The sequence below is a fragment of the Bombus vosnesenskii genome, unplaced genomic scaffold (assembly GCF_011952255.1).
Source record: "Bombus vosnesenskii isolate JDL3184/JDL3185 unplaced genomic scaffold, Bvos_JDL3184-5_v1.1 scf7180000013285, whole genome shotgun sequence".
Classification (NCBI taxonomy): domain Eukaryota; kingdom Metazoa; phylum Arthropoda; class Insecta; order Hymenoptera; family Apidae; genus Bombus; species Bombus vosnesenskii.
The window spans coordinates 2,718,285-2,744,248 of record NW_022882938.1 but is presented as its reverse complement, the minus strand read 5'-3'; the positions used below and the strand labels follow the sequence as shown (position 1 = coordinate 2,744,248).

The following is a 25,964-nucleotide window of genomic DNA, read 5'->3' as shown; positions in this document are numbered from 1 at the left end:
GAGAGTACAATGCATTAACAAGCGATTCTTACATATGGAATTAGCTGCAACGAAGAAAGGACGGACTATCGATGTGCTATATGGCATTGGATTGCGTAATCGTATTGAAATTGCAAGTGGCAGACCATGGGTACCGCGGAAGTATCTTGATCTCTTCTCAGAATTAATGGGAACGAACGTTGAAAATAGACGTCCGGCTTGAAATTCTAAGCAAATTTCCGTGCAATATGTTTAGCAAAGTGGCAAGGTGGACACGCGGTAACCGCGGACATGCACGCGCCTTAAACTGTTTAAACTGTCCGATATTATGCAAGCCGTGTTCCAGTTTTAAAGCCCCGCTTCGGTATTCCAACTCACTTTCACTCATTCACTCGCTAACTCTTTTATCATGACTTCTCTCGCTCGCTCTTCTTTCTCGGCCTGCCTCCTTCCCGCGTTCTTTTTCTCCCTCTCGTTGCCATTCGTATGACTTTCACTTCTCTTAGCTTCGTAAGTCGTTCCTTCCTCGCCCCGCGTCTTTCGCTGCAAACTTCCACTTGTAACGCCTTAGAAAACCATAGTCCTATGATTTACAGAGTGCCCCGGCGACTCTCGTTGCTTTGCAAACTATGGACGCGAATCGCTCCACCGTTCGATACTGAAAATCGCTTCCCGTTTCGCGGTTCCCGGCTATCGCGAACTTCGACGGTAGCCTTTTCGAACGAAGCCCTTTTTACATGCACGTTTATCTCGAAAGATCCGTATCTCGTTAAAAACACAATCGTAAACCGCGTAATTTACGAGGCAACGGAAAGTTTACGATGGCGTTGTGGCGATGAAAATCGTCCTCCTGGTTTTCATATTTCGAAGGAGTTGTTCGTTTCGTTTTGCACGGACCAACTGTTGCGTGATCCTGCGATCCCAGGAACGTACGGTATTCAAGTACCGAGCTCCTTGCAATGTGGGAGATGTTATTAGGTTGTCGTTACGATATTTACCTCGTAGTCGATTAGAGAGGTCTGTAATGCGTCAACGGCTGATTCCAGCGTCTCGCAAAGCTATCCTCGTCTTTCGTTACATACTCAGCCAGCTTTATTCTCAGCGTGTAAAAATTCTAATTAGCCGTTCTAACAGGTCGCAATTACGTAATTTATGGACTGACGAGTTTGTTATAGGTGGTAAATAGGCACCTTACATGGCCGTAGATCGTTAGAGGGACGAATTTACGATAATATCGGTACCGAGAAACAATCTGTTTCTTAAATTTCGACTATTATCGCCTCTGCTACCAAAGGTTAGACACGTTCCGGGAAACCCCTGAAATTGCTAGTTTTACGACATGTTTAGGCGTCACTTAAGTCGGCGCTCCTATTGGTTTTGCACGGACAATGATTTTATGGTTTCCGAATTATGTTTGAACGACCAGCAAGACCGTGATTAGGTAAAATACCAACCGCTGGTACTAATTTCACGGAAACTCACGCGTACCAAGTTGCCGACGATAATTTGTTAATTATATTGTAAAATATTGTTAAATTGTATTGTAAATATTGTTAAATATTGTATTGTTAAATATTTGTTAATACGTTCGTGATTCCATGGTATTGATGATACGTTTGCCGATCGACTTATCCCATTTTTACATTCGTGTCGAACAAATTGGTGTCTCCGATGCGATTGGTCCTGCTTCATACGCTTTGAAATATGAGAATTCCAAACGCGAACACGAGGTAGTTAAATTATAGTTTCACGGTTTTTCCAATTACCACGAAATCGTTAACGATTTAAAATCAAAAGTCCGGTAGCTGCCGGTGTAAAGCGCGCTCGTTAAAACGCGCGTTACGATAATCAGCGCAACGTAATCATTTCTCAGCTATACATCGAAGAAGGCGTTCCTCCAGGATGGCTTTATTGTGAGCGATAATGAGACCACGTTGTCTGTCTGGTAATACAGTTCTCACATTTCTGCAACATTCAATAAGGCTGAATGGTGTAACTTTACATCCACGATCTCCCGCCTCTCTTTGCCACCCACCCCCGGTTGATGTCATGTGAAAATTCAGCGAGTATCTCTCTCACAAAAAGAACCCGCCGAAAACCGCAGCTCTTGCGAAACCCGGCTCGGCCGTTCAACGAGTTTTGTAATTTTTCCGTCACAATGAGCCGCGCACGACCGCCACTCCCCCGTTTATTCTCCATTATCAAGATTTTAACGAGAGGAATGTCTGGCCGAGCACGCGCCCTCCTACGAATCCGCGAAGGCTTCTTAACACGTCGATCAAACGATAACAAGTAGCTCGCGTTGATTGGAAAAATAAAATACACGGAGACATATTAACAACGAAGGTCAAACGACTAAAAGAATGCCAAGGAGCACGGTCAGAGAATGTACGCGTACACGAGTGACGAAAAATTGGAACGCGCGTCGAAGGTGGGACCGCGTTTCATTTGACATTTACTCCATCGCGGCCAAAGTGCGCGAACATTCACGGGATCAGTATATTATTCGCCTTTCTAGAACGTCTGAAACACCTCTCGTCATCGGCCCTGACGCTCGATCGCATTACATTTTATACGAACGCCAGGCAAATGTCAGAATCGTACGAGATCCGTAAGAAATCTTATTATCCCTCTTAAGGAAAGAGGATTCCTCACGCGAAATCGATTTCACGCCAGGAGAAAAGATCGCGCCGCTACGGAGGAAATTGAATTGCGACTCGATGCGATACCGCAGTAAGTACTGCAACGTCGCATTCCTTACAACAACGACGAGATGGGTTATCGGTATCGTATATCATTCCTCCGAAAAGGAAAGTCGTAAAGCGATCGTGTTCCAAAAGGAGAATCGTAGGAATTCGTGGTCGAAAGGGTCGACAAATATTTAAGGATCAGCTGCCTTACCATTGCGGCAAGGTCGACGTCGGTCTACCGGAAGGTCGAGAGAACGGTACCAGGATATTCGTCCGAATGCTCGTTTTGTCGTACCTTCTGAACTATATTCTCTTCAAGGTCGATCCCGTCACGCAGTCCAGAGAGCTCACTTTCCTCCATTTCGATTTTTCCTGGTGACCTTCGTCGCGACTAGTTGATACTTTCAATGACACCGGGAAGAGCGCCAAGCTGCGTCTCCTTGCTCGAAGTACATCCACGAGGACGCGCGTTGCCCTCGTAATCGTCGCCACGTTCGATAAACAATTCCAGCAGATAGTTTGTTCGCGATGACCACGCGATGGTAATTGACCACGATGATTATAGATGGTATTATAGGTGGTTTAATAGGATTTACGCAGCTTTTCGTATTACGAAACGAAAGTGTGATTCACGTGTGCCGCGATTTAGCGAGGTCGGTCTATTAACAAGGTATAAAAGTAAAAGTCGCTTGGGTGGGAACGATTGCATCTATAATCATATTTTCTTGTTTGTTTGCCAAGGGCTGCCACGTTAATCGCGCTTCGCGGCGCACCAGTTTCCACAATTCCGTGTAATTTCAATTAACGACTGGTATCCGTGATGTGTCCACGCATGTTACGAACAGCGACCGTTACGAACCACGTTAGGTCGCTAATAGAAAGTACCCTCGCGGTTACAAACCAGGCCGTTCGTTTTTACACTGTCGGACGAAGAAAATTTCCAACGTGCGTCGAACCCTTGCCGCATGACTTCATATTTTACTTGCAAAACTGAAAGCATTTGGATGGAACGCCGCGAAACTGGAAGGCGAAGGTTGGCCAAACGGTTCTTGTTTCTCGTGCTTTTTGTTCCTCGGTGTTATCGTACAGAAAAATGTTCTCCGTCTCGTTGAACAATAAGGGCGTGTTAAACTTGCGAAAGAATTGAATTTCCGACCGCTGCCTCGATAAACCGGTCTTGATCTAATTAAACGCGTTCTCGGTGATCGATCGCGTCTACGAGTTATTACGCGAGGCTTACCTTCGCAGCGGCTCCGATACAACCCGCGTCTCCAATTACAGTTGCTTAATTCTACCGGTAACGGGTGTCTCTTCTCGTCCTTCGCATCAACAAAAATTCATTACCGGTATCCCGCGCGTCAGATGCGCGCAGCCTAATGACAATTATGTAATCGCTCTGTTATTCCTTCGCCGCACATGGGAAGGTAAAGAAATACACCGGGAGTTCGGCGTTCCACGGTTTCACCGCGCCTCGTAGCTCCGCTGAGCGCAAAAACGTTGACCCAGAAATGCTTTCGATGCACGTGGTTGCTATCGCTTTCGATCGGCAATTGGGGAAAAGTTGGAAAATAGAAGCGAACGCCAACTTTCGACTCGTATAGTTCGTTTCGTTCCTATGTATTTACCACTTTCTCGTTTTTCCTAACTTTTGTCAAATTTGACACACTCGTGCTACCCTGTCTTAAGTGGTGAACGAGGATATCTAACGGAAGCATTGGCTCATAGATTTTGACAGTTTAATCGCAACTCCGGTAACACCGTTATAGAAGTGGTAACGACGTGAAAAAGGATTTACATACAAGCAGCCGGCCTAGGCGTTACTGTACAGGCACGTATTCTCACGACGAAAGTACAACAAGGAATGGCGTAAGTCACGTTTCTAACAAATCAATTCGTCTTTCCAGCGGTGGCGCGGTCTCACGATGAAGTTGTGCCAGAAAGCTTTAGTGGGATAATCGAATCCGCCAGCAGACGAAACAATGGTAGAACGTAGAAACTATATTCAACGATAGCATGTTATTTAGCTGGTAACAAAGTGGCACCGCAACCGCTGCCAAACGCAACGCATCTCGCTCGCTTCGTGTCTCTCTTGTACTCCTGATGAAATATCGTTCGCAAATTCGCACCATAGCGACCACATCGTATCGATTACGAAAAATTTGGCGCCAAGTGTTCGATTTCAGTTGCCCCTTTCCCTTCCCTAGTCGTTGTTGTGGTGCATCCGAATCTGCAAACATTGGTTGCTCGAATTTCTCGAATGTGCGTACGCGCAAGGTCGACCAAAAAATCCGGTTACTTACAATCCGCGTTACGCAATCCACCATCTCGTCTACCGCTCACGTTCCAATACCTCAACCGATCCACATCGAGATACGGGAACATACACTACTATAATTCAAACTGTATCGGATCCCCGTGGACAGTATCTTTTATCGTTCTGAATTTTTTCGTTAAACCACTTCTGCTGCGGAGGCGGATATCGAACGTGTCTCAACTTAATCGTATCCTATTCTGCTTTCAGAATGTCAACGAAACCCCATTCCTAGAAGCGCCAGAGCGAGTAGAAACGAAGCGGTATTGGAATTCGAGTGTCCCGAGGAATTTGGATATTACCCTCATCCTCGTGACTGTACGCAATACTATGTTTGCGTGTTTGGCGGTGCTTTGCTCGAATCCTGCACAGGGGGATTAATGTACAGGCAAGTATAATCCTCGAAAGTTATCCTAATGCATCGAACTTTACAAAAAAAAAAAAAACTTATTTAATTACAGCAATTTCATTAATTTTATCTTTAGTTGTTCTAACAGGAGCTATTACTATAATGATTTTGCGTTTAATTATTATTATTAATTAAATTAATTATATTGTTTCTACAACAGGATATATAATCCCAGTTTTTAGCTTAATTAACTAAACTTAACTATAACTCAATTTAATTAAACGATTAGAATTAGAATTCTATATTTTGACTTCTTTTTTCGCGTAGAATCGCCCCCTTTCCGCTTGTACCATCATTTACCAACCACCCTGTATAATCCCAGTTTTTAGCTTAATTAACTAAACTTAACTATAACTCAACTTAATTAAATGATTAGAAGGGTTATAATATATAATTCTTGTCCTACTGTCGAGCCAACATTTTTTCTCATTGTAAAATACAGCCGCGGAACGTTTCTTCGAATCAGCTGATAATTGATCGAGAGGACACGTGCAAACGGGTGAACAAACGGATTGCGAGCAAAAACGTGGAAACGATTCTCGTACACGATCAACTAATACGGGTAGAAATTGGTAGCGCGGTAAATTGAAACTCGAGCGAATAATACGAGGAGTCGGATCAAAAGCGAAATGCGGTATTGTCGTCCAGATATAGACAAGTCTAATGGATATACTCTCCCGTATTCCCAGGACTCGTGTATTACGAGATTCCGTGGAGATTTCTATTTCTTGTCCGTTTCCAGACCTGAACAGAATGCTTCTCAAGCCTCAGAACGTCCACCAACAAACTGCACTACTCGTGGAATTAAACATTTTCGATAACACTAAATGCGCTATACTCTGTTGTTCGAACTAAGATTTCAACCATCTAAAATCGCCTGTTGGCGGCTACGTTTCATATACTTTTAACAAATATCTCGATATCGAATAAAAGAATTTTGTTTAATGAGATGGTTCGCGTGACGTAGAGTCGGTAATCGAAGAAACTTGTTTCCCGGTCGAATCACCATGTTTGATGGGAAAAGTCACGTCGTACGTCAAAATGATGCTTTATAGTGGGCAAATAGTATAAAAGTTAACAAATTACCGCAGGAATCACCGTACTTCTGCCTGTATCGTTAAGGGTAATACTAAGTAATTTACTTGAACCCTCGAAAGTTACTACCTGGAGTTGGTAGTATATTGGTATATTGTCAGGAGTAGTAAATCTGTCACAAAACTTGCTTAACCTAAAGTAAACCGAGCTCGATGTGAATGCCATGCCTCATTCAGGATAGTGGTTAATTTACCTGAAACCTATAGCGTAAAACGACCCTCGAATATTTCTACCAGATGAAAATTTTGTAAAGAAGGTTTCATTCTATTCTAACACAGTTATCATAGGTATACCAACCCTGCTATTTTTTGCCAAAACGATGATCATAAAACGATTAGCGAAATACAACAATCGATATTGAAGAAACTTGTGTTGCTTTCTTTTTACAGTCACGAGTTGCAGACATGCGATTGGCCACGTAACGTAGGTTGCCCCGAAGGCGGATCTCCCAGTAAGGAAGCCGAAGAAGATCCGTTATTGGAAAGGTGAGCTTTCAACGCTATTACGTGTCGCTTGTAACTATTACACACGTGGGTTACCATACCAATTTATTTATCAGTTTTCGACTGTTCGATTGTCTTTGCTTGTCTTCCCTTTGCTATTCGATGCGAGCGATTAGTCAAGAACAGGCTGCGACCAGGCCGATCTGTTTGAACGGTCTTTGGAGAACAAAATCCTCTCTCGATCGATCTATAATACCGGACGTCCGTCGATTGCGTGACGATTCAGCTTTGACGGTGATTGCCAAAGAACTTCACTCGTGTTCGCTGTTGATGTGGAAAGAGGAAAAGCCGCACGGAGTGAGAGTTCGAAGGACGAGGAAACGAAATGGGAAGGGCGTAGCGATCGAGACAGAAACGTATCGTCGAAACGGTCGTATTTTTCCAGTTGTCAAAACTGTTGCGGAATTACGAGTTGATCAGCGATCTGACTGCATGCGAGAAAACAGTACCTTGAGAAAATAGAAGCAATGACGTCAAGAATCGAACAATAAACGTCGATCGATCGCGATTAATCCGATTACGATTTCCTCTGCCCCTCTATTTATCGCTAAAATTACAATTCAGGTCTGCCATGCTTTGTCAGACCGGTTGCCACGTATGAGACTTCCTATTATCTTTGCTTTCCCTCCACTTTTACAATACTACGCTACTTTATTCTTCTAGAATTCTTTGGATCTCGATCAAAAGAACCGTCAAAACGGCTACGCGTTAATTCTCCCGTCCATTGAAACTCGTTGCCGAAAGGATTAAGCGGAAACCCAGTGAATTTGTTGTATAACCGAGCGCTAGCCTACAATGAACTCCCACTCTCTCCGGCTGTTTCTCGCGGAGAGCACTACACCTCGGAACCGGGTACGACTTCCCTTGTGCGAGCAAAAGTTAGGCAACAAGCGGTCGCCGGTCGCTCATTAACGTATTGTGCACGAGTAATCGGGGAAAGAAGCGATTTCCCAACCTGTGCCCCACTTCTTTTCATCTCGCCGTGTCTGATCAACGTCCTTGCCATTCCTGGCAACGTGTTTTGGTATCGAAACTGGTTCGATCGGCACGCCCGGCCGATGAGACGTTACGATCGATCCGTTTCGATCGACGAATCGATCCGCTCGGATTGCTACGAGCGCAACGCGCCGTTCTTTTATCGCAATGAATTTTCGTTTAAGCTAACACGGTCAACTTGGTTTTATTTCCTCCGGCGTGCCGTGTTCGACACGGAACTTTGCGAAATCTCAGAGGTCGAGAAAAACCCACCCAACCGAACGGCCGCAATGATCGTTAAAGGCCGTCAATTAACCGTGACGCAATCGTTTCTCTTGAATCGCGCAGATCGGCAAAGATCGAGACCCTTCAGGAGCGACAACGGCCGCAGCAGCAAATCCGAGAACAACAGCAAATCCGAGAACAACAACAGATCCGAGAACAGCAGCAGATCCGAGAACAGCAGCAGATCCGAGAACAGCAGCAGATCCGAGAACAGCAACAGATCCGAGAACAGCAGCAACAACACAGACGTGAACAGCAACAGCGTCCCGTTCAGAGACAACCGATTCCTATCACGACAACGCCGTCTCCCGTACCCCAAATCACCGAAAAGCAGATTCGACAGAGGCAACAGGCCAGGAACTATCACGAGGACGAGTACGAGCCAGCGTCGGAGGTAGAGAGCGACAGGCAGCAACGAGTCTACAGAGGACAACCCTCGACGATTGGCCAAGTTCAACGGGATAGAGATGGTCTCCGAAGAAACGTGATTTCGGTGAGTTCCTTTAGTCGCTATGGTATATATGTATATATATCGATGGAAAGATTAAAAAAAAAAAATTTAAAAAAAAATTTTTATTTTATATTTTCGACTTCTTTTTTCGCATAGAATCACCCCCTTTCCGCTTGTACCACCAGTTACGAACCACCCTGTATATTGGTTTTTTTAAGTGATCTAACGAAGCTACAATAAATTGAGTAATCCCTCGCTTTCTTCTACTTCAGAAATAGCATGATTAAGTATCGGTTTGCCATTTGTCTGGAACGTTTGGCAAGATAACTGTAAATCAATCAGAGATAAACGTAGGCCGGTCGATTGGAACTGCCCGACTCGATCGGCCAAACAAGAAAGTCTACGTAGCGTAAAAACGGGGACACAGAAGACTCGTGTTCGTACAATATAAATTTCTCTGCTATTTTCGAGCTCTGAATCTATTCGTACGCGTTGCGTAGGAAATAACTTTCGTAAGAAATGAATTCTTCGCGCAATCGTTGCCACGCGGGCGCCAAATCAATTAGCGTGGTTGAAAGCAAGATAAATTCGACGAGAAATAAAAAACAAGCGAGGCGGGAATTAATTTCTCAATTAATGTCCCGCAGGAAAGGGAAAAGGAGAGTCTGGTGAGCACGCGTGCCCAAACGGAAGCCCATTACAGGTACGTAAAATCTGCTTTGAAATCGGACCGAGCAGCCCTGCCGCGGCGCGCGCTACGACCTTTTTACTCGATTTCTCTTTCGCCGTGGGCTCCTTTAATTCTACCGGTGGCTGCTTCGCCTTTACGTAACGTCGATTCGACGTTCCTTTTTTCCAACTTCCAACACCGATTATCTCACGAAACGGCTCTAGCTGCCAGTGATCGTTTAAGATAACTCTCTCCGTTGATAAGTACCCCTCTAAAGAGAACGTTCCAGAATGTTAATCCTGTTTAACGTGGCACAGGACGCAAGTACCATCCTCCGAGTCGCCGAGAGTCGCCAAGATCTTGGCGTCCACCGTTGCCCCGGTCATCTCCAAATCGTACTACAACGATCCGGACCAGAGTTATCCTTATTATACCATTTACGATGACGACGTGTCCATTTACAAAGATGACGGTAAGATAATTGTTTACGTAAACCGACTCGTGACTCGTTTATCCAATCGAAATGCTAGAAGTTGTCCGTGATCGCGAACGCGTCGATGAAACCATCCGGAATAATATGAATTGGATAAAAGTAATCGATGGTATTTCCCGGTTAGATTACAATCAATATACCGTGAATCAATCAGTGCCCGTTCAACCGAGTGTCAAGATCAGCGAGGTAAACACGAAACAATACCAAAAGCCAAAGAAGGTCGCGGTGAATGAAGCGGACAAATACAACCTGAACCAGGACGTTACGGCGCAGGATTACGATATCTACGAGAATCAGGTAGAATGGAAAGCGTCTAATTGCTCATTTAGAAACGAATTGGGTGCAAATCGCGAATCATTATTGTGTCGTTTTTCTGTTTGCCATGTGTCGGATGTACGTCCAGGCTCAGCTTAACAAGAACAAGTTCCGAATTACCGAAAACCAGTCGTTCAGGTGAGAAATCTTTTATTAATTAAGACGGAACCTTTGATAGTTTTATGTAAAATACTCATCGATGTTTGCTAAACCTTCAAACTCTCTCCTTGAGCGTGAAGCGAGAAAGAAACTACCGTCGCCTTGAGCTTTCATCGATGTCTCTTTGCTATTCTTTCAAATTACGTTTCTTAGGAATTGAAGATGATATCGGCACATCCGCGCAACGTTCGCTGACTCTTACCGCTGACTGATATTCCGTGAAATCAAGCGAAAATCGTGCTTACGTAAACGCGCCAAGTTATCGGTTTAAGGAGCGTTAAAAATAGTAGTCGGCGCAGACAAACGCGCGCAACCTGCTAGACACCCGTCCAGCTGGTCTGGATGACTTGCTGTTTCTAAAAGTCCATTTCAAGCTGAATTTCCTTTTTCTCGCCTGTTCTATCGGATGCTTTAATCGCTATATTTTTGTATTTTATTTATATAAATCTCATTCTAATTCGAACGACGTAAAGTCAACGACAGGCAGAAGAACAAAGAGAAACTTTGCACAATTGGTCATGGTTAATAACATAGAAAAATTGGATAAACGATCCGTCTCAGCAGTGCCGTCTGCGGTCCTTCACCGCAGAAAGCGTCGATGGGATCACGAGGAGAATCGTTGCTCGGTTTCTCGTCAATTTATTAATTAATCGTCGCGTGTGCACAGACCGAACGTGCTCAGCCACCCTGTCGTTCACGTGACGACTCCAAATGCCATCGTAGACACGTTTATCCCGTTAACAACGACCACGCAGCCTCCGACAACTACCAGCAGGCCTTACACAGTCAATGCACCCAGGTAGAGTATCCACATACTCATTATCGGTCGTCGTCGACTAGTTTTTTCCCGAATTATGCAACCAGAGAGGACTGAGATCGCAAGGATCACCGCGCACAGCTTGATAGTATTCCGACAAATCGATAGTGACGAATGCGACATTATTTCTCGCTTTCTTCGAATGTCGAGAGGCATACGGGATTCCCCCGTCCTTTCGTAAAGGTTTCGATAAAAACCCGGCGGTGTTTATTCAGCGGGGACTCGTCCCATGATCGAAGATCATTACGCGATATTACTCAGCGCGAAAATATAAAACGTGAACGCTGATTGAGTGCAATGCGTAAGTACGCTCGTACATGTTCACTTTCATTATATACTCGCGTCCAAGAGTTCGTGAAAGTGGTGGTAAAACTATCGTAAGCGAGATCGAAGACGTTGAATACCGTAACATACTTAGGATTATTTCTCGTGAGAGTAACACGTTCAGTCACGTCCAAATTTTTCGATAATGTAACAACGAATTACGACGCGTTTCGATCAGCATCTTCGATGTTCGTTCCGTTACTGCTTGAACCGATTCTTTGGTTTTCTGCACGGCGAAAGAACGGCCTTGCAGCGTCTCCATCGACCAAGACCCGATTTCGCCGGTCTCTGTATTCCGCTAAACGAAGCATTCGCTTTCTCTCCCGGCAGTCGAACATTTTCCTTTTGTGCACCACCGGAAACATCACCGATTTTTTCATTTTCTTTTCCTTTGCCTCTCTCTTTCTCTCTCTTTCTCGCGTGCGACTCCTCCTCGCGTTTTACCTCGATTTCTATCACGCCTCCGTTTTCTTCAATCCTTTTCTGTGTTTTTCTTCCAGCCGAGGTCGCCCACAACAGGTCCACCGTGGCACGGCACCACCGTAAGTCGAGATACTTCGCACGATATTTCGCTCTTCTGCGTATTCGAGAAACTAGCTCTAGTTCCGATTAGTCGACAAATTATCAGGTTCTTTCGCGCAACGTTAACATCGTAAAGGTTGATTACGGGAATGATCGTTGCAACGAAAACGAGCATCCGACCCGGGATGTCGAAAATCACGAGATCCACTAGCGTCGCGTCGCCTCTCGGTGTCTTTTCTCGTTGCCGACGAGGTGAACGAACGTGACTGTATCGAATTAATGCAGTTAGAAAGTTAATTGCGTGTAAGCTGCACAGCTGTCGCTAATAAAGTTACTAAACGATTATCCGCCTCTAACGGATACCATCGGCCACCGGGAAAAGTAAAAACGAAAGAATAGAAACGGCAAGAGAGATAAATCAATTTTTGATCGATGGATCACGAACGTTGTCGTTGACAGAATGGTGAAATCACGTTGCACGAAAGGAAACAATAGCTAGTTTCAGCGAACTGCGGAACGCGACCTTTTTTCGCCATTGATTCTCTGAAATCGATAATTCTGCGTTTCAGGCGATCGCGACCAACCTTGAAACCGTCCACCGAGATCGTATCGAAAGCGCAGGAGTTCATCGACATTTACAGGTATCCACCGACGAGGCCAGCGCCGATTTATCCGACTCCTCAGGTCGACAAACCAGCGGCAAAGTGTCGCAAGGACGTCTGCTTGCTTCCTGATTGCAGCTGCGGCGGCGCGGACATTCCAGGTATGCGAGCACACGCAAATTATTTCCTTATCCGTTCGACGCTCGATACGGAGCAGGGGAAAACGACCGGTGCGGTTCGCGTCGAGGAGACTCGCATACACAGCTAAACACGCGGAAAAGTCGAATCGATATCATCGAAGTTGGAACGATACAACGTGGGTAGCCAGTAGCCAATGACGCAAGCGTCCGTACGCCATGAATGTTAAGTTTAGCCGATCGGTTTAGCAGCCACCGTGACTTTCTCCGGTTCTAACGTTACACATAACCGTTCCATGGGCCGCTCGAAAGTGAAACAGATCCGCCTAGCCGCTTGCAATTTCGCACGTGCGCGTAAGACTGTTCGAAATCGAAAGCTCCCGCGTGATTTGAATCCGAATTAGGCATTCGCGTTTCAAAAGTATCTATATCGACGCTGAAATCGTCGAGGTATCATCTTATAGGCGTTATGTCAAAAGAGAACTATCCATATATATTAAATTAAAGCGCGTGGCATGAACGAAACGCGTCGAGTCGCGGTAATAATATTTGGCCGCAGGCGAGCGATACGTAAGCGATTAAAACAGCCTAGCTAGCTGTACATGCGTCTAGAGTGGATTGTGCAACCGCATATCTCGCATAAATCATCCGGAAGAATCTGCCAGAGTCGGGTGTCTCTGCTTATGTTTCGTTTCTAATTAAGCAATGGATCAACCGCGCTACTTTATCCAACGAGATTTCGTTTTTCTGATAAGCGTTGCGTGTCACATGGATTCGGTCGCGGTAAATTCCACCGATGCACGAGGATATCTCGCGATCTCTCTTAGAAGTGGACAACGAATGAAAATCGCGCAACGTACGATACATGTGTGTAATGTCGTGTACTTAGGTGGAATCCCAGTCGAACAGACGCCGCAGATCGTTCTGCTGACGTTCGACGATGCCGTGAACGATCTGAACAAACCGTTGTACAGCGATCTATTCGAAAATGAGCGTAAGAATCCGAACGGCTGTCCGATCACGGCCACCTTCTATGTTTCGCACGAGTGGACCGATTATAGCCAGGTGCAAAATCTTTACGCGGACGGCCACGAAATGGCATCGCACACTGTCTCGTAAGTTAAACGGAAAGAAAAAGTAGCCGCAGCTTTTTTTCGCTCTGACTACGTACACGGGACGGGCGAGGTTACGAATGTCGCGCTTCTACGCTAATTCGTTGCTCGCGTAATACATGGTTCATCGAACGTCATTGCCTACGTCACTCTTCCACTAACGTTCTCCCGCTAGACTTTACAGACTTCAGAGTCTACTAGTCGCCTATATATCTGCGCTGGTTCCAAAAAAAAAAAAACACTCTGGAACGCTTCGTTTCTTCGACGATCCTCTAATTTCGTGCAAACGAAACCGGGATAATTTGTATCGGAGTAGACGATGCGCGGAAAAGAAAAGCAACATCCCGACTGCACGGAAGAAACAACAACCAGCTAATCTGAAAGTAAGATTTCGTATTCTCGACCGACGTGTTATTTCAGGCCTGAGAATAGGATAGATAGGAAAGAAAGTGGAGTCGATAGTATCGTCGCGCGATGTCCTCCAACGCGTTGTTTGGAAAGAAGTAGACGACTTATTTCATTGACGCGCATCGGAGCGTTTCGTAGAAAGAAGCGATAGCTTCTCTTCGTGCACAGGCACAGATACGATGCCGTGTTTCCGGAACAAATTGCTCCGCTCCCATTGCGAATGCCGCGTTACGCTCGGGCCAGGCAATTAGAGGATTGTCGGGGATCGCGATAAAACGTAAATTGCGACGCACGGCTGGTGAAATGAGCGTGATCGGAGATGAACGGTGACACGGGTCGCGAAGCAGTTTCACCAGCTGTGCACCGCACCTGTGCCGTGTACTAATGACGCACACTAACCGCAACTTTTCTTTCTTTTCTCTCTTCGCTCTCTTCTTTCTTTCTCACTCTTTCTATTCGCATCACTCAATCATCCCTCGCATTCCCATCACGCAACGACACCCGAACCGATCGCAACACTCGTCGACGTACATTCACGCACACGACATTGCCGTTTCTTCGACAAATTACGGAAATACAAACAATCGGCGTACACGTTCCCACACGATAAAACACGTCCACGTTTCCGATCGTCCTTCCCCTTCACCTTGCCCTTTCCCCTCCGATCCGGAACAACGATCCCCGAAATAGGTGACTACCTTTCGGAGGAAATACCGCAAATCGTTCTGCTGACGTTCGACGATTCTGTGAACGATTTGAATAAGGGTCTCTACAGCGACCTGTTCGAGAAAGGACGAAAAAATCCAAACGGCTGTCCCATCTCGGCCACGTTCTACGTCTCCCACGAGTGGACCGACTACAGCCAAGTCCAAAATCTGTATGCCGGTGGTCATGAGATTGCCTCCCACACGGTTTCGTAAGTATTCTCGATAGGAAAGAAGAATCAATGAACAAAAACGTTGCAAGCGATCTTTTGCCGTTTTCTACCTTTTTCTTATCGCTAGAGTTCCCTTCGAATTGAAAATCTTTTATACGATCTTGATCGTTGTATTCGTCTATCGATATCAAAAAGATCGACACGTTACACGATATCCGAAGCAACTACGTAATTGACTGTATTTCATAAGATAACACCGCGAATCGCTGCTCGATCGATCGAGTTAACGAGATACCGTGTGTTACATCGTCGTCTGTTGTTGATCATTAATCACGTGTTCATTACCATCGAGCAATCGGGGCGCTTCAGCGATTCTAGCAATTGTCGGGCATCGCAGTCGTTCACGCTCAGCCTGTATGTACCGCCGATCAATTAGTAACCAATGCCAGCTTGATTAGTCCGTTCGAGCGAGACACAATCGCTTATTCGGATAGAAGACGCCGCTTTCGCACCTCGCTATGGGTCAGGATGCAAGAACGGATCAAGAACCGGTTTCGAACGCGTCGTAAAACATTGCACGGGTATCGATGGAAAGCGACACTCGCAAAGGGTTCTCGAATCATTTTCGCATGATCGCGTCCGTAACTTGGAAGCGAGCAAACGATTACCGGTCGATCGATTTTCTTGGATCGTGGCTCTGCGAACGCATGTCTTCTTTACCATCGGATGACCAATAGGCTGATTAATTCTAAAAATAGGCACAGTTTCGGTGAGCAGTTCTCTCAGCGAAAATGGGCGCGAGAAGTTGCTGGACAGCGAGAAATTCTCTCAGCCTACGGAGGCGTCAAACTGGAAGATGTCAGGGGAATGAGGGCGCCGTTCCTATCGGTAACCCTTCGTTCTTAAAAAGATAAGAATGAAGAATATAACGCACTCGATAACGACGTTTTTAATCCTAACGAAACAGGTCGGCGGAAACAACATGTTCAAAATGTTGTGGGACACGAACTTCACGTACGATTCCTCCATGCCGATATACGAGAATCGACCCCCGAGTTGGCCGTACACTTTGGACTACAAGCTGTTCCACGATTGCATGATTCCTCCGTGCCCCACCAGATCTTATCCAGGCTTGTGGGAAGTTCCTATGGTGATGTGGCAGGATCTAAACGGAGGTAGATGCTCGATGGGAGACGCGTGCAGCAACCCACCGACTGCTGACGGTGTTTACAAGATGCTCATCAAGAACTTCGAGAGACATTACACGACCAACAGGTCGGTCTCGCGAATTACTACTCGGTTATCGATCGAATATACAGTTACCCTAATTGTAAGAAAAAATTACTTTCCAGAGCGCCATTTGGGCTATTCTATCACGCCGCCTGGTTCACGCAGCCCCATCACAAGGAGGGCTTCATTTCGTTCCTAGATACCATAGTCGCTATGGACGACGTGTGGATCGTGACGAACTGGCAGGCAATTCAATGGGTCAGAAATCCTACACCGCTGCCGCTGTTACACACCTTCGAACCCTTCGGATGTAACTACCCGGTATACATAAATCTTCTTCCATTATTTAATAGGCGAAAGCTGTTTCGGTCGTTCGACTGTGGAAGATGGCTCGAAGAAGCTTTGAAAAAATGATCCACGCGTAAATCTTCGGCTTAATTTATTTCATGTACACCGTAGGACCGGCCGAAGAAGTGTAACAATCCAAAGGTCTGCAATCTGTGGCATAAGAGCGGAGTGAGGTACATGAAGACTTGCCAGACGTGTCCGGACATCTATCCATGGACGGGCAAGACCGGAATACGAAGCAGTCGTATCGACAACGACGTCGAAGCGCACGAATGAACGAAAAGAGAATCGGTGTTCCGTGCGATCGAGGCCCACCCAGCCGAAGAAGAGTAGCAGCGCCAACGGAGGAGATGAGACGTTTTTACACCGATTCGATTAATATCCCGTCCTTGTTTCTCCACTAGCCACGTCCTACGAAACATATCCCAGGTCGAGTACGCCAACGAAATCGACTCGAAATCACGCCACTACCACCTCTTCTCTCCCTCTTTTCATCGAAAATGGACAAATCGCGAAGGAACTAGCGTCACGCGGTGGGTCTTCGATAACATACACGAAGAAACGTGTCGTTCGACTCATATTGAGGCATTCGTTTCGCGAAACGAGTCATTCTGTTCGACGCGGCGAACGAGCGCACGATGGCCGAACGTTTCGAGTCTCTATATTCCGATCGGCAAACGTACAAAAATTCTAGCCACGCCATACAACGTGTGCCTGTCGTATATTATATTAATGTACGTCGGTTGTATTTAAGCGATTTGAGATAACTCGATTAGGCCGTATTAATTGATCCTAGTTTTGTTTGACGAATAGTAAGATCGATACAGTGTCTTTTTGCATATCGTTGCAATCAAGGCACTTTAATTAAGTAATTAACTAACGTATCGCATCAACATTTGTAATTCATTCGATTAATTAGCCGTGATCGTAAGTCAAATAAAGTTTCTTTACAGCGTTGTGCCAGAAAATGGAATCGTGGAAATCGAAAAATCGGTCGATACTTTACGCTGAAATCGAGGCATCGACCGATTCGCGGTTATCTTCTTACCGCGTTGTCGTTCCTTCCATTTTCTTGCTTTATCATCTTCTCTCTTTCACTCTTCGTCCTCTTCCCGCTCGCTGATTCTTTTTTCTCGTTTAGCTCGAAGCTTGTATCCTTGGCGTACTCGGCCTAAATCCGATAGATGAATTAATTAATTACAAAGTATATTGTCGTGGATGTGCAAACGCAAACAAAAACTGGAATCGTCATCGGTCGCGAGAGGTTTCCTAAAATCGACCTGGAGGTTCAGCACGCGCGGAGATCGCCTTGCGGACGAGAGAAACGAACCGAGAGTAACCGAGTGTTCACCTTAAACGAAGTATCGTGTATACGAGGGGATCGTCGTGTATACCTTTTAGAACCTGAAACTGTAATACGCCTTTAATCAATAAACATTTCGCTACAATTCCTACCTCTATTTCCTTGCTGCATCGTCTTCGTAGTCGCGTACCAGAATACATTAGGAATTGACCATTAAAAACTAGAATATGGAGGTGGAAACGGGTACAATATGGTGGACCAAGCGCTCACACTGAACGAGTGAATCTCCTCCCAACGGATTCCGTCCATGTTACCTACGTGTTCCACCCAATACTGCGCCATACTGTTATAATTACTCTCCTCCCAAGTCTACGACATGCATTCGATCTACGATACCATGGAAATAATCCAACAATTATTAATTACCCTTTTGTTCTGTTCGATCCAAGCTTGAACCAATTTGTTCTCCTGAGAGGAAGCGAATTTGCACGCCTTTACGAGGATTGATCGAGACCGTAGTTTTCGAGCACACAGCAGTTCCATGTAAGATTGTAATAAGTACAAGAATGGTTTGACGAATGGTGCGGATAGAGACTGGTTACGAAGGAACTTGATAATCGTTTTGGCGTTCTCCAGTCGATTAAACAGATCACTCGATCGTCGGATGTGAATTTGACGCTTCAGTATTAACAAATAACACTCGAGTGCCTGCGACGAATGGCCGAGAAGTTATTATTTTACATACAATCGTATACTTTTCTAATTAATTCTTTCTAACCTTGAAGCAGTTGCATATTTTCTGAAAGTTATTATGCGTGACCTGAGTTTTTAACTCAACGACGTCTTCCACGAACGTAGACGTCACTATTACGTTCCTAAAAAAAATTATTTGGTAAGGTAAATGTTGTGATCGAGTGTCGCGAGTACTCACATTCTCAATTGCCAGATAGCTAGACAATTTGTCAGACGCAACACACTCTCTGGATCCCGTAAGGCACAAGTGTTGGATCTGAAAGCTGAGAAACATGAAAGAAAATCTCAGCGAAGATTCTTATGGAGAAATTCTTACCTACAACGTTTCTATAGAAATTATAACAAGTTTCGTATGTTTCCAAGATCATGGCAGCGTCTAACAAAAATTCCATGCACAGAGCATAGTACCATATGATAGCAGAATAATCTACGTCCCTGTGAGAGAGATGATACAATTCGTACAGCAAATCGACAGCTTCGTATATCTTCTTCGTCCAAACCTGGTATAACGTTCCCGCGATTAAAGTACAAAAGATTCACGATGCTACGTTAAAAAAAGCCTTACCATAGCTTCTATCAGCGACGGTAGTATAGCAAGCTTCATCTTATTCAAGCGCAAACAATTACATATTTTACAGATATTTATTCCAACCTCGATACTTTCCACCAGCTTGCCCTGTAATATTCTTTCATCAACGAATAAATTATTAACGTTTGTTCTTTATTACGAAGAATTAAGATATTTTAAACCTATTGAATTACCTGGTTTCGAATATTGCCTGATAGATCCGAGCCACCAGTATCATTTCTTCGGGTTTCTTCCAAACAAGCTTCTCTTTAATCATTGATAATATCGGTATCTTCAGGGACTTTATCATGCATGGTTCTTGGAGCTGTCGAAAAGTTTGCACAGCGGATACATAAATCTCTCCTTTCTCCAAGAAGCCGTCGGGGCTTCCGAACGCCATTCGAAGACTCTGCAAAGTGGTAAGTTCCGCCATTTTCATTTCGTTCTGCAGCTGAAATTTCATCAATCACGTCATACATATATTCCGATTAAAGATTTAAAATTGTTTTGTGGATCGCAAATGTCTCGAACCATCGAAACCATGGACAATCGTTGCAGAGCGATAGCGTGCTCTACCTTCTCAGCAACCTCCTTCTCGGAGTTTTTATTTACGGTATGACTGGGAATACCTAGCATCTTATACCGCACTTTTTCTAACGCAGTATTGTAACAGATTGCTTTGGCGCTCTGCGGTAGTTCGCCATTCAACAGCACAGCGTCGGTATAAAATTTCTTCGCTTGAGAATAATTTCCGCAGGCAACGTAAGCATCCCCTGAGCAACAACCGCGTTCCAAGAACTGGATTTCTACTGAATAACGCCTTGTAATATCATACAATAACTAGGAGACTTTACCCATTAAAATTAAGTATTTTTTTTTGTCAATAGCTTGATCTATAGCATCAACTTTCGACTTTTCCTTGATCTCTGCGATATCGAAATTAGTGATCATGGTCGCGAGAAATTTGATTGCAGAGAGAGGCTGCCCGGTTTGGATTAAACCTGCGCTATAGTTCAACATAAACGTGACAAATTTCTCAGGATCGTCTGAAAAATATATTTCTGTAATAATTATACCATCCGCTGTTATAACAACTACACCGTTAGGGAAAATGTGAAACGTTACCAGACCGTAAAATGTGATGATGCAACTTCCAGAAGACGTAATCGATCACTTCAATACATCTGCAATTACGATAATCAATGTAGCTAAATTGCTCCAAACGGCTGTCCCATGAATCGTCTAATACGGTATCCAAAATAGCAGATCGACTCGTTCTTTTTATTAAATTAGGTGCATCGCCGTTCTTGTTCGTGTCTCGACTTTCTGTATGATCTATCGAAAATAAGTAGAGTCAGATGCAAGTACATACATGTGTTTAAAGTTTGATACGATTTCAGTATACACATGTATTCACCATCGGTTTCGTCAGTATATGTTGGCAGAATGGAAATCCTGCGAATATTCGCATTCTCACGCTTCTTATCGTTGTTAGTATCGGCAACAAAAATTGTACTTCGTCTAGTATCTAATCTATCGTATCGAGTGTGGAACGTTTTTCTTCTCTGTGCCGTTACATTTAGTTCCTGTGACACTTCCTTATGTTTGGAAACAATCAACGAAAAATTCGAGAATTCATTTTAGATTACGAGTACTGGCTTTTATCTTTTAGATGCTTACGATTGCGTCGAACTCGTTCTTCGAGGTCGTTATTAAAAATTTGCCTCCGCCACAGGTATTACACTTTGAAGTTTCCTTTTCAAGCTGGTCTACAACCTTCGAGTGGTAGTCTTGCTTTTCGTGTGGCGCGAGCACATCGTAAAAAAATTTGCGAAACGAGGCTATTGTGAACTTCAACATTTTACAGTAAGCGTACGAAGGCAACGTTTCCTTGACAAATATAGCTGGAACAGAATGTCATTATCACGATCCAGAATTATCCAGAATGATCCTGAATGATCGGTATGTGTCGAATCAACCAACGGGTCGCTTGACATTCGCAGATCACCAAATGATGCATGTTGCTGAACGTTTTCTGTTTTTTGAATATGTGATACAATGACTCTGTCGAGTGATAGAATTTTCTCTGGACCATAGCGCACTCCAAAATCCTTAATTTGATCATCTCTGCTACGGCTAAAGTAATCAGGAAGAATATGGTAATTGCGAAATTTGTTTGCAATAATTGATACTTCCTTTTTGTATGTATATCGGTGTAGCGTCAACCATCACGTGGTCCAACATACTGCGTAGAAAAATGTCACCCAAAGTTGCCGCACACTTGATGAAATTTTGCTCGTAGAAGTTCATTCTGTTATAGATATCGACTCTCAAGCCTAACGACGTTACGATGTTCGTTTAAAATATCTTATATTAAGTTGGAGCATATGAAAACGTAATTCGAATAATAGACAAAACCCCAAGTCACCTATAACGTCTCGGTTGGATTCAACGAAACCTCTCGTCTGCTTCGACGATATACATACGTTCAACGCGCTCATCTGCGTCCAGTGTAGCGGTGGTGCCAACTCTTCAGGCGTCAAATATGCTGGGATCTTTGACAATAGCGATTGATCTGGGAAAACGAGATTATAGCGAGCCGCTTCCATAGGCGATATCGTGACAACCTCCAACGAATTAACTTGTATAGCTGACATCAAGAACGCTTCACACCAGCAAATCATATTTTTACTACGTTGCCGAAGAATTCTAAACGAATCAAGCGATTGATACACCGTACGACGTTTCGATAGAAATGGACTAGGCTGAATTTACCTGTCGAGAGCGTCTGGAATCGCAATAACGTTCAAAAATTGGCAAGCAAACGCTGTCAAATATTTCGGCTCTAATCCGTCCAGTATTCTGTTCATCAGTCTCTTATCTTGATAAATGCCAGATTCGACTTGAGATAAATTATCCGAAGAAGTAGGTTCCATCATCGTCATGCCTACAACCACGCGGTTATTATTCAAAGTGGAGGATAAAAATTGCCAGGAAAGAAGATCCATGTATTGCACGTCGTCCAGGAGGATGCACAAGCAACCAATGACCTGAATTGAAATTTAACTCCATATAATAACATTTATAGACCGTTTTCTCAAAATAATCATTTGCCACGTTATAACCTCGTTTAATATATCTTCAAAGATCTCGGTTGCTTTTTTGTGACGCTGCCAATCGGTATCCTCGCAATATTTCTTCGATAGAGGAAACTGTACTCTCATGATGGGATTCAGGTAACAGAAATCCTCTGGGTCCAGTACTTTGGACAGCGTGTACGATAGAACTTTTTCACGATCCTCGATGGTCGAGCAATCTTCAGCTTCGAAAAGCTAGATGCGCGAGAAAGAACGAAAAACTTGTCGTACTTTCGGCAAACACGGATGAAAGGAAATTCTGAAATTCTTGAATTTACTTGCAGAAGCACATGGTACAGTACAGCGTAAGCTTTCTCCGAATACGATGGATGCAAAGAAAGTTGAACAAGCTTTATTTGTCTGTTTCGAACAATCGTGACAAAAGCGTCGAGAATCCTCGATTTGCCAGATCTCTCACAGCCCTATGCGATTAATAAATATGAAATTTCTAATTTTAATTGCACATACCGAAATTTGTATGTTTCGACCAGAACTTCGATAAGCAATCCGGAATAAACACGTTCTGCCACTCCGATGTCATCTAGAATATCCTTGAAGTATTCTATTTCATTATATCGGCCAAGAATGGGATAAACATACTCCAAGCTCGACAGTAATTCGGTTTTCCTGGAACTAGAATGGATTTAAGTAGACACCAAAACAACGTTATGGAACGTGTAATTAACGATCAAGGGCATAATTACGACGGATCTTTAGCCGAGAATTCGTAAACGTGACATTTTCCAAACTTTCTCAATATCTTTATACCTTGCGAAAGAAATTTTTCCTTGGGCAGATCACTGTTTAGAACGGTGTCGTAGTCGCAACATATCTACGATAAATATTTTTGTAGATTTTACAAAGGAATTTTCAGAACGAATTGTTAAAAACTTAGAAGACGAACTGTATCGAATGAAACAATCGCCAAAGAAATCGCTTTCTGGACAGGCGTACCAAAAATCATGTACTGTCTTCTAACGGCATGACCTATTACTCCGCAGAATGCTATACCTGTTAAATACGCAATAATGTAAAATCTGAAATTGAAAAATTCGACATTTAACATTCAAAAGATCACCGGTCGAGATGCCAATCAGAACCGTTTTGATACCAGAAACGCGTTTTACTTCTTTTATTATTTGAAGCGAGGTCAATAACGCGTTCTTTGCATTATTCTTCTCGCTTTCTCTTTCTTTCTCTTTCTCGCTATTATGATATCCTTTCATTCCGTATATGATATAAAACGATATATCCTTTTCGCATAAATTCACCATGTACGGGCATCCAAAATATCCTTCGATTACACTGCAACAAAAGATCAAGGCATTCGTCACTTCTAGCAATTGCACAGAACAATTTCAATTCCAATGAATCTATTCCAACGGAGATACTTTTGAATAATTTCGAACAGTTGGTCCGCCAGAGAAATCAACTCGTACACACTACACTCACTGGGAACCATATTGATACAGACCACGGTAACTTGTCTCAATTCCGTTAAATATTTCAACGATTCTTCGTCTTTGATCTGAGAACAGAATTTTGTTATGCAATCGGTTTTTCATTTCACGAGAAATTACGAAACTTACGATCTCTAGGACCTCTCTGAATATGTAACTTTTCAAGTATATGCCGATACGTCTTCGCAACGCGTCGACTACTGAAACTCTGGCTGTGAAAAATTATCATTATCGTTAATTCTTTCGTTTCTGTATTAATTTGCTACTAAATCGGGACGATTTACTCTGAAAGTGTATAACATCAATGTCGGGATCGACGGTTACTTCGGAGACGAGTGACGTTTCCGATAACACCTGAGACAAATTGGGATGACCATTCAACGATAAGTTATCCACTGGTGCGCTGCTTTTTCTCGATGGTTCCGACGGCGGTCCAACCACTTTAATAATCTATCACATACCGACAATCGATGATATATCGATATTTAAAAAGATAGTCTTCGATCTTCGAAATTATTCGAAATTAAGTTATTCGCACCTTAATGTTCCTGGCGTCTTTGATAACGTACTCATACTGGCTGGGTGAGCAATGTTCCCAAGCACTGGAGGACAATACAAGATCGCCTGGTAAACTGATTCTTTTCGCGTGCTTCAGATCCTCGACTGGCTTGCCAGCAATTACAAAGTGTCTGGCTCTGTCGTCGCCGATTATCGAAAACGTCAAGCTTCCCGTGGAGATTACGATATTCACTATGAACGTCAAGATCGATACATTACTACGACTCGCGTCTTACTTAACTATGCGCACCTAAACGGGATTATCTTACCTTTCGAGACAAAATCTTCACTCTTCGTGTGAGCAACGGCATCCTGGATTCGTTGAGCGGATAAAATCGCGTGATGCACCATTTTTGAAACGAATTCATCTCTGTTTACCTTCCACATGACTAGCAGAGCATCGTCTACGTGCAACGACGATTTTTGAAAAGATTTGTTTTCTTATTACCAATGGAAATCGATAGACGTACGAGAGAATTTCAACACGTCTCCGTGAGTGAGGTACACTTCTTCGATTATAATCTCTATGTAACGGTTCAGAAGAGAGAACAGAGCATAGCTACCGCCATTTTCACCACTGATGTATTTTTTGTAGAGACCGACAAATTGCGTCATGCTGATCATCGCCATGACCGCGGTAAATTTACGGAATTTCTTCTTGGATAAGTCGCTCTCGTATATTAACTCATCAGGAACGAATGTCGCCATTATTCGAGTGCAATTGTCGTCTCGGTGAGCGTTTAATACCTAATTATTTTGTTCGAACGTCGTACGTGAATACGAAATTAAATGTAAAAAGAGAAAAAGATTAACCTCTCGCAAACTGGTACTCTCTTCTTTGTATATCGGTCCGATGATGTCTGGCGTCCACGCAGTTTCCACGTAATCGCAATACAACATTACTATACTCTTTAATTAAATCTAAGTACGAACGATACGGAAATCGAAATATATTTTTAATTCACTCGGAATCGCTCGATTACACTTCGTAAAGAATTATAATTCGATCATCATTTGTTTCGATACGATATAGGTCGAAAGGATTGGTAGGTTACATCCGCGCGTGAAGAGTTCTAAAAATGAAAGATTTCTCCAAGCTTGCACCATTCACGGAAGTAGAAAGAACGGAACATTAAGGACATTAACAAATACATTTTTTATATAAATTATTTATTTTATTATGTTATTAATTAATACAGAAGGGAATGTCAGAATTTTGTATCACATAAAATATGATATCACAAATACAAAGAAAAGTAATATGTATGTAATAATACCAGAATGAGAATAGTTAAACACAAAATAATTATATGGTTGCATTTCGCGATACCTTTTACTTTAAAAAATAAACAAAAAACAGCGTAATGCTTAGTCAAAAAAGAACCAAATGAACCTATATATTTACCCATTTGCATCCGTAAATAGAATATTCGACACATGACGATCGTCTTCTATCATCGAGCGCGGACTATT

The 25,964-nt window shown here is 43.6% G+C and overlaps 3 protein-coding genes across 6 annotated transcripts in view; 1 reads left to right on the top strand and 2 right to left on the bottom strand.

Moving 5' to 3' along the window:
• The window catches only part of LOC117232254, a 41,435-nt gene extending 23,275 nt beyond the window's left edge, over window positions 1-18,160 (top strand). The window contains exons 4-18 of one of the 4 annotated variants that reach the window (XM_033491522.1): window positions 5,191-5,368; window positions 6,874-6,969; window positions 8,311-8,740; window positions 9,346-9,401; window positions 9,686-9,840; window positions 9,986-10,158; window positions 10,265-10,314; window positions 11,003-11,134; window positions 11,977-12,018; window positions 12,568-12,761; window positions 14,948-15,173; window positions 15,893-16,022; window positions 16,102-16,409; window positions 16,487-16,685; window positions 16,824-18,160. In XM_033491522.1, the coding sequence (XP_033347413.1) occupies window positions 5,191-5,368; window positions 6,874-6,969; window positions 8,311-8,740; window positions 9,346-9,401; window positions 9,686-9,840; window positions 9,986-10,158; window positions 10,265-10,314; window positions 11,003-11,134; window positions 11,977-12,018; window positions 12,568-12,761; window positions 14,948-15,173; window positions 15,893-16,022; window positions 16,102-16,409; window positions 16,487-16,685; window positions 16,824-16,988 (2,534 nt within the window). In that variant the 3' untranslated portion in view covers window positions 16,989-18,160. Of the gene's footprint in view, window positions 1-5,190; window positions 5,369-6,873; window positions 6,970-8,310; window positions 8,741-9,345; window positions 9,402-9,685; window positions 9,841-9,985; window positions 10,159-10,264; window positions 10,315-11,002; window positions 11,135-11,976; window positions 12,019-12,567; window positions 12,762-13,626; window positions 13,853-14,947; window positions 15,174-15,892; window positions 16,023-16,101; window positions 16,410-16,486; window positions 16,686-16,823 lie in introns of all 4 variants that reach the window. The other 3 variants (XM_033491523.1, XM_033491526.1, XM_033491524.1) reach the window with 3 other exon arrangements.
• LOC117232305 (adenylate cyclase type 10-like) lies at window positions 17,641-24,228 on the bottom strand. The gene is given in 23 exon segments (XM_033491615.1): window positions 17,641-17,883; window positions 18,168-18,384; window positions 18,442-18,723; window positions 18,794-18,890; window positions 18,947-19,031; window positions 19,085-19,268; window positions 19,334-19,454; window positions 19,531-19,787; window positions 19,868-20,109; window positions 20,191-20,382; window positions 20,462-20,671; window positions 20,754-20,934; window positions 21,017-21,250; window positions 21,485-21,672; window positions 21,765-22,045; window positions 22,112-22,386; window positions 22,462-22,668; window positions 22,752-23,106; window positions 23,178-23,305; window positions 23,378-23,484; window positions 23,552-23,778; window positions 23,865-24,001; window positions 24,063-24,228. Coding segments are annotated over 21 exon segments (4,080 nt in total). The 5' UTR covers window positions 23,936-24,001; window positions 24,063-24,228; the 3' UTR covers window positions 17,641-17,883; window positions 18,168-18,228.
• Window positions 24,229-24,935: 707 nt separating this feature from the next.
• On the bottom strand, window positions 24,936-25,391 carry LOC117232261. The gene is made up of 2 exons (XM_033491534.1): window positions 25,305-25,391; window positions 24,936-25,238 (listed from the first exon to the last, which is right to left on the bottom strand). The coding sequence occupies exons 1-2, from the start codon at window positions 25,389-25,391 to the stop codon at window positions 24,936-24,938; spliced, it is 390 nt and encodes a 129-aa protein (XP_033347425.1).
• Window positions 25,392-25,964: the final 573 nt, after the last annotated feature.